Source organism: Lutra lutra, chromosome 10, assembly GCF_902655055.1.
Source record: "Lutra lutra chromosome 10, mLutLut1.2, whole genome shotgun sequence".
Taxonomy (NCBI): domain Eukaryota; kingdom Metazoa; phylum Chordata; class Mammalia; order Carnivora; family Mustelidae; genus Lutra; species Lutra lutra.
In genome coordinates, this window is record NC_062287.1 from 64,993,730 (window position 1) to 65,008,058 (window position 14,329).

At 43.6% G+C, this 14,329-nt stretch overlaps 1 protein-coding gene, 1 long non-coding RNA gene and 1 other non-coding gene across 4 annotated transcripts in view; 2 read left to right on the top strand and 1 right to left on the bottom strand.

Moving 5' to 3' along the window:
* Window positions 1-2,306: 2,306 nt before the first annotated feature.
* LOC125078730 (uncharacterized) lies at window positions 2,307-6,569 on the bottom strand. Its single transcript, XR_007120971.1, has 3 exons — window positions 6,492-6,569; window positions 3,900-3,991; window positions 2,307-3,078 (listed from the first exon to the last, which is right to left on the bottom strand). It is a non-coding gene; the product is annotated as an uncharacterized LOC125078730 (long non-coding RNA).
* On the top strand, window positions 3,055-3,161 carry LOC125080208 (U6 spliceosomal RNA). The gene has a single exon (XR_007121244.1). It is a non-coding gene; the product is annotated as a U6 spliceosomal RNA (small nuclear RNA).
* SWAP70 (switching B cell complex subunit SWAP70) overlaps window positions 5,858-14,329 on the top strand; it is a 65,050-nt gene continuing 56,578 nt past the window's right edge. Inside the window, exon 1 of one of the 2 annotated variants that reach the window (XM_047691802.1) lies at window positions 5,858-6,058. In XM_047691802.1, coding sequence (XP_047547758.1) covers window positions 5,960-6,058 — 99 coding nt within the window. In that variant the 5' untranslated portion in view covers window positions 5,858-5,959. The remainder of the gene's footprint in view (window positions 6,059-14,329) is intronic. The other variant, XM_047691803.1, reaches the window with a different exon arrangement.

Genomic DNA, 14,329 nt, shown 5'->3' on the forward strand with positions numbered 1-14,329 from the left:
GCTTCATCACATAGACATGAATGATTAAATCACTGGCCATTGGTGATTGATTAAACCTCCAACCCCTCTGCCCTCCCTTGGCGGTCAGAGTGGAACTGGAAGTTCCAACCTTCTAATGATATGGTTGGCTACACTGGCAACCAGCCCTCATCCTCAGGTGATTTCCAAAAGCTCATGAACATAAAAAAGACAATTTAGTCATTCTCATCACCTAGGAAATTCATGGGCTTTCTAGGAATTCTGTGCCAGGGATTGGAAGAAGGCCAAATACAGTTGACCCTTGAACAACACAAGTTTGGACTGCATGGGCCCACTTACATGTGGATTTTTTTGAAGCAGTGGGTACAATAAATGTATTTTCTCTTCCTTGTGATTTTCTTAATAACATTTTCTTTTTTCTAGCTTACTTTATTGTAAGAATTCAGTACATAATACATATACAAAATATATATTGACTGTTTATGTTATCAGTAAGGCTTCCAGTCAACAGTGGGCTATCAGCAGTTAAGTTTTGAAGAAGTCAAAAATTATACCTGGATTTTCAGCTGTGAGGTGGTTGGTGCCCCTCATCTCCACACTGTTCAAGGGTCAACTATATATGTTTCTTATTATAAATCACAACATCATGTAGCCAAAATACCATTTTTTAAAAGATTTTATTTATTTATTTGAGAGAGAGAAAGAGAGAGAACAAACAGGGGGAGGAGGAAGAGGAGTAGAGGGAGAGGGGGAAGCAGACTCCCTGCTGAGCAGGGACCCTTACTTGGCTTGATCCAGGGACTCTGGGATCATGACCTGAGCCCAAGGCAGATGCTTAACCAGCTAAGCCACCCAGGAGCCCTTAGCCAAAATACCATTCTACATTCTTCCTTCTCCTTTATCTCCCTCAAGTTATTTTTTATTTTTATTTTTTGGCTTTCATACTTCTCTGCACATTCACCTACCTCTTTCTGAAATGTCCTTCCTTCTACTCTCCAGCTGTCTGTAACCTTTTATTAATTTTCAAGACTCAATCTCCACTTTTGTGAAGCCTACCCTTATCCCTATCCTCAGTGGGTAATGTTGACATTGACTTTCATGCATTCAGTGGGTCTGTAGATCTGACTTTGGTCTCAACAGAAGATCATTAAGTCAGGATATTCCATAGAACCCTGGGCTCAGCCTAAACTCCAGCTACTGTTGTCTGAGAAGGCTTTAAGAATTAGTCCTGTCACATGGTTCTCATCATTAAAAGCTCAAATTTTGCTCCTTTTGCACCTTGAGCAAACCACCCAACCCTAAAGCCTCAGAGGTTTTTTTCCTTGTTGGCATCAGAACTCTATTATTATTCTCCTTCTTCTTGTTCTTCACTATTGCCCCTACCATTTAGATAGGCTTTAGTGATTATGGGTGCTTTCACAGATGGTATCTTATTTGTTCCTCACAATAACCCACCCCTTTGAGGCAGAGAGGGCTATTGTTTTTCCCAGTGGAGGGGACTGCGATTTCACCTGGCTTTGAGGATGTGGAGCCGGCCTGACTCCCATAACCCGATTTGTGAAATTTCCCATGGAACCAGAAGCCTCCTTGTCCCCAGGAAAGCTGTGGTATGGCTGTAATGGAGATGCTATCAGCAGCCGAGCGGCCAGGGGCTGGACACCACTCCCACATCTGCAACTTCAGGCCGAGCTGTTCGACATTTCTGCTCCTTGTTGCCAGGTAGTGCCACTGATTACGTGGTATTTCAGACCCCTGGGGAAGATAAGAGCTCTATAGACCTGACAGGCCTGGCGCTCCTGGCTTATTTGGCCTCAGATGCCAACCTCTCCAATTTCCTCTCCCATCTCTGCTCTCTCTGTTGTTCTCCACACTCTACTCTGGCCTTCACTTGGGTTTCTTGATTAAACCATACTCTACGTAGGCTCTTATTTGTCTGGAAGTTTCTTCTCTTACATTGGCCCAGTTAGCTACAACTCATCCTTCAGGACTCAGCCTCACTGTCCCTCCTCATTTGCAGCTTTCCCTGTTCTGGAGAGCGTAACATGTTCACCTGTACACACTCGTATCAACCCATACTTTTTCTCTGTAGCACTTAGCAGAAAAACACAGGGTGGTCTGGAATGGGGCCCAAGGGGAGGGAGTGCCCTTTGTAACACTTGTAAGCCATAAGTATTAGCCATAATTAAGCTGGTCCTGAATGAAAGAACAAAGTCTATCTAGCCAAAACTATTTGAAAAGATTTCAAATCCTTTATCTATAACTTTCAAAGGCTGTGAAGCTCATGGAGTCTTCCATGAGACTTGTTAGAATCCCCCCTTTCCTACCCATTGCCTTCACATGCTAGAGCTGCTTTTCTTTTCTTCTCAACAACTGTCCCTTCATCTCTTCCCCCCACACCTCAAATTTCTGCATTGTGGTCTTCTTTCCTTCTTCTTTTCTTCTTAATTCTTCATGACAAAGAACAGCTTAAGAACTAGACTGGGAAGGTAGAACTCTCCTGGAAGTCAGGGGAAGGGAAGAATGAGTAGGCCAGACGAGAATCTTCTTTGGTAGGCAGGGGAAGGAAACATTATCTTGGGAACATTATCTTTTCACTGTTGTTCAGTTATCTAATCCTACATAACAAACTACTCAAAACTTAGTGGCATGAAACAACTACCATTTCATTATACTCATTCAGGGGGTCAGAAGTTTGGGCGGGGCACAAAAGGGATGGTTTGTCTTTGCTTCCCAGCGTCTGGGGGCCTCAGCGGTGATGGCTCAAAAATGGCTGGAGATGGTAGGGACAGCTTGACTGGGGTCATATGTCTGGGATTTGGGTTCTTTTCTATACAGTGTCTGCTGGGGCTAGACGGTCCAAGATGGTTCCTTCATTTATGTCCAGGCTGGTATGTTTAAAACAGCTAGGATATGGCCAGTATTGTTTTTTCTCTTCATGTGGCTTTTCCATGTGACCTTAGCTTCTCACAGCATGGTGGCGAGGTTCCAAGAAGGAACATTCCAAAGTAAGAATTCCGAGAAATCCAGGTGAAAGCTGAAAGGCGTTTTGTCATCTGATTCAGAAGTCCCAAGCTGGTGTTCGCTTCAGCAGCACATATACTAAAATTGGAATGACACAGAGAAGATTAGCATGGCCCCTGTGCAAGGATGACACACAAATTCATGAAGCGTTCCATATTTTTGATTATGCTGAGTGTAATAAGTCAAGCAGAGAGAGTCAATTAGCATATGTTTTCACTTATTTGTGGAGCATAACAAATAACATGGAGGACAAGGGGAGATGGAGAGGAGAAAGGAGTTGAGGGAAATTGGAAGGGGAGGTGAACCACGAGAGACTATGGACTCTGAAAAACAATCTGAGGGTTTTGAAGGGGTGGGGGGTGGGAGGTTGGGAGAACCAGGTGGTAGGTATTAGGGAGGGCATGGATTGCATGGAGCACTGGGTGTGGTGCAAAAACAATGAATACTGTTACGCTGAAAAGAAATAAAAAAAAAAAAAAAAGAAGTCCCAAGCTATTACTTCTGCCACATTCTGTTGGTCAAATAAGCCACTCAGTCCAGCTCATATCCGAGGGGAGGGGAATTAGATTTACCTTTTGATATTTATTTATTTAAGATTTTATTTATTCATTTGACACATACACACACAGAGAACAAGTAGGCAGAGCAGCAGGCAGAAGGAGTGGGAGAAGCAGGCTCTCCGCTGAGCAGGGAGCCCGATGTGGGGCTCGATCCCAGGACCCTGGGATCATGACCTGAGCTGAAGGCAGAGGCTTTAACCCACTGAGCCACCCAGGCGCCCTTACTTCTTGATCTTTAGATCAGTATGGATCCATAGAGAGGAAAAGAGTTAATTGCTGCTATCGTGGAGACCATCCACCATAGTCCTTACCTCATCCCAGCCACTACAATTCATGTACTTTTCATGGAATTGCCTTGAAAGTCCAGGATTGCTTCAGTCACGTCCAGGTGTATGAGGCTCCTTGACTGGAGCTCTATTTCATCTGAAGACCTGTGAATTAAAGAGACAAGTTATGTGTCCCATTCCTCCCACTGGAAAATATGAGATTTTTTTTCTTTTTTGAGATAATGTTTCTTATTGTTTTTTATTTATTTATTTATTTTCAGCATAACAGTATTCATTGTTTTTGCACCACACCCAGTGTTTGTTTATTATTGTTTTAAGCTAAATTTGGTTTAATTGGTTACACAGTACTAGAGAACTAATATGATCTGTTAGGTTCCAAAGCACAGCTCTTTTCATGACATCTATCTGCTTTAAAACTTGTTTGGATTATGAGAATTGGGATTGTGGGAGAAATGGGAATTTGGAAGTTCAGAATATCCTAGTCATGTGATTATATATATGTAAAAAGCTTTGAAATACCTGGTTGGTTCTAACAGATACTGAGAGAACCACCTACTGGTTAAGCTGAACCCTGAGAATAAGGAGTTTCTTTTTTGTCACTGCCTAGGGAAAGCTGAGTTGGCCTTCAGAAATTAAAGGTTGAATCATGTGTTTTTCCTGACTGGCAGATTTAGACTGGAGCTGGGAAGATAAATGATAGAAGTGATACAGGCATGTCAACATAAGTCCTGGCAAATGGTGATAGAGTGAGGTAGGGCCTCAAGGTCAGAGTGAGGGACCAGCAGTCCCTCTGCTTATGCCCCCTCCCTTCACCTAGGTGATCCTTTCCTCTGGCCCACCAAGTTCCCTTTGATCTCCAACTCATTGAGCAGTTCCTTCCTTTTCTGCTTTTTCCCAATCCCCTTTCCTTATGATGCTTTTTTCCTTTTTTATAAGGTACATATGTGTGTATTTAGGAACATAAAAGAGGAAAACAAAAACCAAACTTGATCTGAGAATGACCTTCTTTTGAAAACTCTTGGTATTTGTTCTTCTGTCCATATTGCCCAGATTTAGTCTTGGACTGGAGAGGCAAGGCACTAACTGTGCCTGGTGACTTCATCAGATTGGAGTCAGCCAGCAATCCTTATTATTCCAGGATGTGAACAAGAGAAGAACCCCTCCAGAACAGCTGGTGCAACATGCTCATTTGTATGTGGAGAATCTGAAGCCCAGAGAGCTGAGGTGACCGTCGTTAACAGATACTAATTACACATCTATGATGAAGAGGTTGCTGTTATAGGCTTGGCTGTGTTCGTTTAAATGGTCCGCCCATTCTGACTAGTAAAATAGGTGGAGTGATTTGCTGTGATTCTCTCATAACTCCTATTGTGCAAGCACAGAAGTACCAGGAACAGCACAATAACCGGCGTCAAACCCTTCCTAAATTGTGAACTGACCCTCAAAAGCTGAGGTTCAGGAAGAAAGGGTTGCCTGACTCTGTGGCTTCTCAACCAACCTTAAACCTCGTCTCTGTGCCCCCACGGCCCACGACATAGTGGGCATCAAGGAACGTTTGAGAAGTTAATATAAACCTTCTCCCAGAAGCCCTTCCCTGACTCCCCCTCCCCCCAACATCCTCTCCAGCTAGGAGCTGCGCTTGCATTGGACCCCCTGCTCAGGGACTTTTCCGGCTCTTCTTAGTTCTCCCGAAGACAGTGGCGCGTCCGCGGGACAGTTGCGGGGCTCTTTTTCTCCCACTGCGGTGTGCGGGCTGGAGGTTGCTTCACCCCGACTCTCATTTTTCCTAGGAATGGGGGTCGCAAGCCCCAAAGGTAGCTCGAGTAGGTTTGGGGTACACGAGGACCTGCGGGGCTGTGCTCAGCTTCCAAGTCGGGAGGGAAGACCCGCACGGGTGGGAAGACCGGTGCACTGCCGAGTCCACCCTGCACTCCCACCCCAGCGCGCCCGGCTCGGAGCAGGAGCCGAGGGGGCGGGGCTTACAGGGGGCAGGGCCTGCCACGGTCAGGTGACTGAAAGGCGGGCGGCTGTGGCGGCGGTGACGGAGGGGCGTCAGACTCGCCTTGGGGTCGGCGAGACAGGCTGGCAGTTAGGATAGCCACGCCCGCGGCCATGGGGGGCTTGAAGGACGAGCTGCTCAAGGCCATCTGGCACGCCTTCACCGCACTCGACCTGGACCACAGCGGCAAGGTCTCTAAATCCCAGCTTAAGGTGGGCGCCCCCCCCAACCCCCGACGTCCCAGTCCCCAACCCAGACTCTCCCCGGCGCGCGCTCCACCACCCCCCGGTGGTGGAAGCCGGCCCGGGAGGGCGGTGACCCCAGGGAGGGGTGAGCAGGAATGCGGACGGGCGGCCTGCTCCGCGCAGAGGGGCCAGAGACCGGGGTTTGGCGTTCTGCCTCCCTCTTGCCTTCGGGCGGTGCCCTCGGGCGGGTAGTTAGTCCCCTCAGGGCTTCCCGTGAGCGGTGGCAGGAGGGTTAGGCGGGGCTGGGGTCTGAGGGGCCAGGAGAGCTCCTTTCGGCAAGGTACGGTGGGGGTCCGGTTGAGGGGACGCCCAGAAAGTCTCAGACTCGGAGAGGGCGATGGGAAGCTCCAAATTAGAAGACCCAGGTTACCGCTCTACTCTGGAAGAGGAAGGCACTTACCCAAGGTCGCTGGGCAGAACCTTCTTCAGAGCGCACGCTCCACACCCGGGCAGCCCTCAAAACGGCCAGCTGCACCCGAGGCAGTCTGGCTGTTCAGAGGAGGGAGAAGTGCCCGGCGCCTGGTCTCCAGCGGCTTCCTCCTTTGGGGGCTTTGGTGATGGGGCACTTGTTAGAAACACCTCACCGCCTAGGGGCCTTTAGGTCGGTCACTCGTGTGCTGCGTCCCTCAGGACGGTGAGGAGTTTCGGTGAGTAGCTCTGATCTTTCTGGCAGAGTCTTTATTGTGACTGCCAAAGACCCCATCATTGAGAGTATAGGGTATAAATAAAGGAATGCTTGTAAATTGAGAAACCCCAAGCAGGGAAAGTGGCACTTAGCCAGGAGAAATTGGCAGCTTCTTGAAAGTATAAAATATAGAAACAGACAAGAAGAGCCATTCACAGGCATTTTCTAATATCCACATTTTGGATTTGAATGTCTGGTTTTCTTAGCCTCTTTTGGGAATGAGTTTCTGAAGATTGGATTTGCTTTGTTTATTTTGTGCAGTAATCAGGAGGGTTTTATGAGTGGTGGCTTTTATGTTAGTAGGATTTAGCATTCACTCTCCTCCCATGATCTTCCTTTCACACTCCTTTCTTCTTCTCATTCATAAAATCATAGTCTGGAAGGGTTCACAGAGATCATTCTCTTAATCTTTATTTTACTTTTAAACTCCAGTAAAATTGACTTTTTGATGTATGGTTCTATGAGTTTAAACACATGTACAAATCTCTATGGAATTTAAATCAGGTTTCCATCAGTTCTGTCATGCCAGAAAGTTTCATATTGCCGTTGCACCTTCAGCTGTGGTCAGCCAATAGTGTGTTCTATTCTTAATTGCTATAGTTTTGTCTTTTCCACAGTGTCATGCAAATGAAGCCATTTGATATGTAGCCTTTTGACACCGGCTTCTTATATTCAGGGTAATGCCTAGACATTCATCCATGTTATTGTGTGTATGTATTAATACTTATTTTTAAAAAAATATTTTATTTACTTATTTATCAGAGAGAGAGAGAGAGAGAGAGTGCAAGTACAAGCAGGGAGAGCAGCAGGCAGGCGCAGAAGCAGGTTCCCTGCTGAGCAAGGAACCTGATGTGGAACTCTATCCCAGGACCCTGGGATCATGACCTGAGCCAAAGGCAGATGCTTAACCAACTGAGCCACCCAGGCACCCCAGTATGAATACTTATTTTTTATTTTATTTAATTTTTTATAAACATATAATGTATTTTTATCCCCAGGGGTACAGGTCTGTGAATCGCCAGGTTTACACACTTCACAGCACTCACCATAGTACATACCCTCCCCAATGTCCATAACCCCAGCAACCCTCAGTTTGTTTTGTGAGGTTAAGAGTCACTTATGGTTTGTCTCCCTCCCAATCCCATCTTGTTTCATTCATTCTTCATTCTTCTCCTATCCCCTTAACCCCCCATGTTGCATCTCCACTTCCTCATATCAGGGAGATCATATGATAGTTGTCTTTCTCCGATTGACTTATTTCGCTAAGCATGATACCCTCTAGTTCCATCCACGTCGTCACAAATGGCAAGATTTCATCTCTTTTGATGGCTGCATAGTATTCCATTGTGTATATATACCACATCTTCTTTATCCATTCATCTTTTGATGGACATCTAGGTTCTTTCCATAGTTTGGCTATTGTAGACATTGCTGCTATAAACATTTGGGTGCACGTGCCCCTTCAGATCACTACATTTGTATCTTTAGGGTAAATACCCAGTAGTGCAATTGCTGGGTCATAGGGTAGTTCTATTTTCAACATTTTGAGGAACCTCCAAGCTGTTTTCCAGAGTGGTTGCACTGAATACTTATTTTTATTAACTAATCATTGTATGGATATACCCAAGTTAATCCATTAATCTTTGAACATCTGTGTTATTTCCCCTTTTTGATGATTACGAATAGAGCTGTGTTTTACTTTTTACCTTTTTTTTTTTTTTAAAGATTTTATTTATTTATTCAACAGACGGGAGATCACAAGTAGGCAGAGAAGCAGGCAGAGAGAGGGAGAAGCAGGCTCCCTGCCGAACAGAGAGCCCGATGTGGGGCTCGATCCCAGGACCCTGAGATCATGACCTGAGCTGAAAGCAGAGGCTTAACCCTTTCAGCCACCCAGGTGCCCCTACTTTTTACCTTTTTTTAAAGATTTTATTTATTTATTTAAGAGTGAGAGAGTGGGAGAGAGTGCACAGAAGCGGGGGGGAGCAGCAGGCAGAGGGAGAAGCAGGCTTCCCATTGAGCAGGGAGCCCCATGCTGGACTCAGTCCTAGGACCCTGGAATCATGCATGACCTGAGCCAAAGGCAGACACTTAAGGGACTGAACCACCCAGGTGCCCTTACTGTTTTTACTTTTAATTTATTTATACCACTATATTTAAAGTGGATTTCTTCTAGAAATCATGTAGTTGGGTCTTGTTCTTTAATCCATTCTGACAATCTCTGTCTTATAATTGTTGTGTTTAGACCATTTACATTTAATGTAATTATTGGTATGGTTAGATTTAAGGCCACTAATTTTACTATTTGGTTTCTGTTTTCCAATATTTTGTTCCACTGTTTCTCCTTTCCTTCCTTCTTTTAGATTACTTGAATATACTTCAGTATTACATTTTAATACTGAGTTTTTGTTTTTGTTTTTTTAAGATTTTATTTGTTTATTTGACACAGAGAGAGTGAGCACAAGCAGGGGATGCTGCAGGCAGAGGGAGAGGGAGAAGCAGGCTCCCCGCTGAGCAGGGAGCCCAAAATGGGGCTTGATCCCAGGACCCTGGCACCATGACCTGAGCTGAAGGCAGATGCTTAACCGACTGAGCCACCCAGGTGCCTTGATACTGAGTTTTTTTACTTTATTTTTTTGTATAGTTTCCTTAATTGCAGCTCTGTAGATTATAATATATACCTAACTTTTCAGTCTACTTAGAATTAATATTTTACCACTTTAGGAGAAATGTGGAAAACTTATGACCATTTAAGTCCTATTAACATCCCTGCTTTATAATTGTCATATTTATTAATTTACACACATTGAAAACTTTACCGATGTTAAAATTACTCAGTTACCTTATCCTTAAGAAATGTAAAGTCTGCTTCTCCCTCTTCCTCTGCCCTCCCCCACCACTTGTATGCTCTCTCTCTTGCTCTCTATCTCAAATAAATAAAATCTTTTTTAAAAAGTTTTATTTATTTATTTATTTGACACACACACACACACACCCACACACACACACATCATAAGTAGGCAGAGAGGCAGGCAGAGAGAGGGGGGGAAGCAGGCTCCCTGCTGAGCAGAGAGCCCGATGTGTGGCTAGACCCCAGGACCCTGAGATCATGACCTTGGCCAAAGGCAGAGGCTTAACCCCCTGAGCCACCGAGGTACCCCAATAATTAAAATCTTTAAAAAAAAAAAGAAATGTAAAGTCTGGCGGTTGAGATAAGAAATAAGTATTATTGGATAGAGGATGTTGAGTGGGTTAGAAGAAGGCGCCATTAGACTTTAAAGGAAGAGGTGATTACTTTTTACTGGTGAGATTATTTCATGAAAAAAGCTTCTTTGAAATAAACTCAGAAGATGGGATGTGATTATATAGAAACAAACAAACGCTGGAGGGAGGGGTAAGCCCATTCTAGTCATTCATTCATTCATTCATTGGATATTTGTTGACTGCTGTTAGCTCCAGGGCATCCCTGTGAACTATAGCAGCAGACAGGAATTAATCAGTCATTTATGGGGACTTCCTTTTAATTTATTTTGATTGCAGTATAGAATTTTCTCTTAAATATAGAATATTTAAGAGAGAGTTATTGCTGGTGATAAAGCAATAGAAATAGATTGTGGTTAATGCATGGAAGAGTTTGAGTACTGGGTTAGTGGGGTAGGTGCCATAGAGCCTCCAAGTTTTCTGAGAGGTGATGGGCCATGATAAGAAGTGCACTTTAGGAAGTCACTTGGACTGTACCATGTGACCTGGGTTATAGTGGATTGGGCATATTGGAATTAAGAAACTATTGTAGTAGCCCTAATGAGAGGTTATAGGGCCAGAGGTGGTGAGGATGAACAAGTAGGGGATGGTGGGTGAAGGAATTTTGCTCTCTTGTAGCTGGCTCATGATTGGGTGTGAGAAATGAAAGGGACAGTCAGAAAAGTTTCAAATTTCAACTGTGGATGACCAATGGATAGTAGTGGTTTTTAACAGAAACAGGAAAGCTATGAAAAGGAACTCTTTAGAAAAGAAAGAAAAGTTAGCTTTGAACATGTATAGGGTTTTGTTTACTTTGTTTTGTTTTTGAAGTCCTTGTTGGAGATGATGTCCTTGGCAAGGGTGGGGCTGTCAGTACAGGATCTGATTAGTTGAAACTTGGAAAAAAGAGAGGCGAGATTAATTAATGGCCTTGGGGAATGGCTAGAGTATGTGGTGAGAGGAAGAATAGAAGCGAGAGCAAGAACCACTTTGGAGCAACACTGGAACTGAGGGAGAAGAGATTTCAAGGAAGACATGGTCTCTTATCTTTGAGAGTTGAGTTATTATTATTATTGTTCTATACATATATTTTGGAGATTGTAAAGTAATGAAAGTGTCTCTTCGCTGCTGTAGCTTATAAACTACATATTTCTTCTCTAAAGTGAAGTTGTGAAAAGTTTGAAGTTTTGGCATCGTTTTGGGTATAAATTCATTTTTTTACTTTTAGGAGATTACTTTGTAGTATAGTACTCATTTAGGTAGATGTGTTTGAGTCATTGCTATAATTAGTAAATATTGGGACACCCAGCTGGCTTAGTTGGTTAAGTGACTGCCTTCAGTTCAAGTCATCATCTCGGGGTCCTGGGATCCAGCCCTGTATTGGATTCCCTGCTCAGTGGAGAGTCTACTTCTCCCTCTCCCTCTGTGCTCCACCGCCCTCCCGCCCCTGCCCCGCATGCAGGAACACTCTCTCTCTCAAAGAAATAAAATCTTTTTAAAAAAATTAGTAAATATTTTCCTTCAGGGTCTCCGGTTTAGTACAAAAACTTGTTTTATACATAATTTTTATTAATTAATGGTCTCTTTTTGAGAAAACAAAAATTACTACCTCAATAAATTTGAAACTTGAAATCCAAAGAATAAACAACATATTATTTTGTTTTGCAGCCATAGACTTTCATTAAATTTATCCATAAGATAAAAATATGGAACACAAAATTGGAAAACCATTTGGGACTTGCATAAGCTACTATAGAGGCAAGATGTTGAGGTTGTTTAGTCACAGTGATGCTTCCTTGTTAAGACAATTAGGCATGAGGTCAATGTAGGTCAGTATATTCGTGGTCTTCATTAATGCACCCTTCTCCTCCCCCTGAGCCCCTGTTCCCTGTACCCTCCAAATAAAGGGGAACCACCTCTGCCTCACTTTTCTTACCCTTCATTCTCCTCTTCCTTCCGCATTCCCTGTGATTTCTCAGGCTTCTTTCTTGGAATCCGTGCATCCTCCGCAGGAGCCTTCTCTTTGTCCCCAGTTGTGTTTCTGGCTCCCCACCTGAGCTGCAGATGTACAAGTCTTCATTCCCCACCACACTCAGACTGTGTACTCCCATAGAAGTCATCAGCTGTATTAGTGTAATTTGCAGTGGGATTGTTAGAAGGCAGCTTGTTTTTTTAAATTGTCATATTGATTTGGTATTATTCTGTTTTTCAGGCTGGATACAGAGGGACATTAAACTGAATTATTATTTTATTTATTATTTTAAAGATTTTTATTTGAGAGAGAGAAAATGCAGAGCAAGCCAGAGAGCTCTAGTTGTGGGGGAGGGGCAGGATGAGGGGGAGAATCAGGCTCCCTGCTGAGAAGGGATCCAGATACAGGGCTCTCCATCCCAGGACTCTGTGATCAGGATCTGAGCTGAAGGGAGACCCTTAAATGACTGAGCCAGCCAGGTGCCCCTGAATTACTATTTTAAATTAAGCTTTTCCTAATTGTGTAGTGATTTAGTTGTTGATGGCTGAAGTAGATATAGTGGGGAAGGAAATCTTCAGAAACACATTCTCTACTTGCTTTTAAACTTGTATTTATAGTCTTTCCTTAGAACAAACTATAAGACTATTATTTGTTTTGAATGCAATTTTTTTAAAAGTTTTTTTTTTTAAGATTTTATTTATTTGTCAGAGAGAGAGAGAGAGAGAGAGTGCACACAAGCAGGGGGAGCAGCAGGTAGAGGGAGAAGCAGGCTTCCTGCTGAGTAAGGAGCCCAATGTGGGACTGGATCCCAGGAGCCCAGAATCATGACCTGAGCCAAAGGCAGTCACTTAACCAACTGAGCCACCCAGGCACCCCAGACTTTTTTTTTTTTTTTTTTTAAAGATTTTCTTTACGGAGACGCCTGGGTGGCTCAGTTGGGTTAAGTGGCTCAGCTGGGTTATTAAGCATCTGCCTTTGGCTCAGGTCATGATCCCAGGGTCCTGGGATTGAGTCCTACATGGGGCTTCTTGCTCAGTGGGGAGTCTGCTTCTCTCTCTGACTGCTGCTCCCCCTGCTTGTGTGCGTGCTCACTCTCTTTCTCTGACAAATAAATAAAATAAAATCTTTTAAAAATTAGTTAAAAGTAAAGACTTTATTTATTTATTAGAGAGAGAGATCATGAGCAGGAGGGAGGGGTATAGGGAGAAGCAGACTCCCCGCTGAGCAGAGAGCCCAAAGTGGGCTTGGTCCCAGGACTCTGGGATCATGGCCTGAGGCGAAGGCACATGCTTAACCTACTGAGCCACCTAGGCATCCGTGAACAGACATTTCTGCAAAGAGGACATCCAGATAGCCAACAGACACATGAAAAGATGCTCAGCATCACTTACCATTAGGGAAATGCAAATCAAAACCACAATGAGATAACACCTCACAGCTGTCAGAATGACTAAAATAAAAAACGCCAGAAACAGCAAGTGTTGGTGAAGATGTGGAAAAAAAGGAATCCTCCTTCACTGTTGGTGGAAATGCAAACTAGTGCAGCCACTCTGGAAGCCACATCTGGAAGATGGTATGGAGGTTTCTCAAAAAATAAAGAATTACTGTGTGATCTAGTAACTCTATGACTGGGTATTTATGAAATATGAAAACAATAATTTGAAAGATATATTCACCCCTCTGTTTATTGAAGCATTATTTATAATAAGATATGGAAGCAACCCAAGTGTCCGTGGATAGTTGAATGTATAAAGAAGATGTGGTGTATGCATACAATGGAATATTCCTCAGCCATGAAAAAGAGTGAAATCTTATCATTTGCAACAACATGGATGGATCTAAAGGGCACGATGCTAAGTGAAATAAATTAGGCAAAGAAAGACAAATACCATATGATTTCACACATGTAGATTTAAGAAACAAAACAGATTAAAAAAGAGAAGAAAAAAGACAAATATAGAGAACAAATTGATGGTTACTCAAGGGGAGGGTGGTAGTGCGGGAAGGATGAAATAGGGAAGATTAGGAGTACATGTATTGTGATGGGCACTGAGTATTTTTTTTTTTTTAAAGAATTTATTTATTTGAGAGAGAGGAAATGAATGGGGGGGTGGCAGGAGGGACAGAGGGAGACAGAGAGGCAGACTTCCCCAATGAGCAGGGAGCCCAATGCAGAGCTCAGTCTCAGGACTCTGGAATCATGACCTGACCCAAAGGCAGATGCCTAACTGACCGAGCCACCCAGGTGCCCCAGAGTAATGTATTCTTGAATCACTATATTGTACACCTGAAACTAATATAACACTGTGTATTAATTATACTGGCTTAAAATAACATAAAA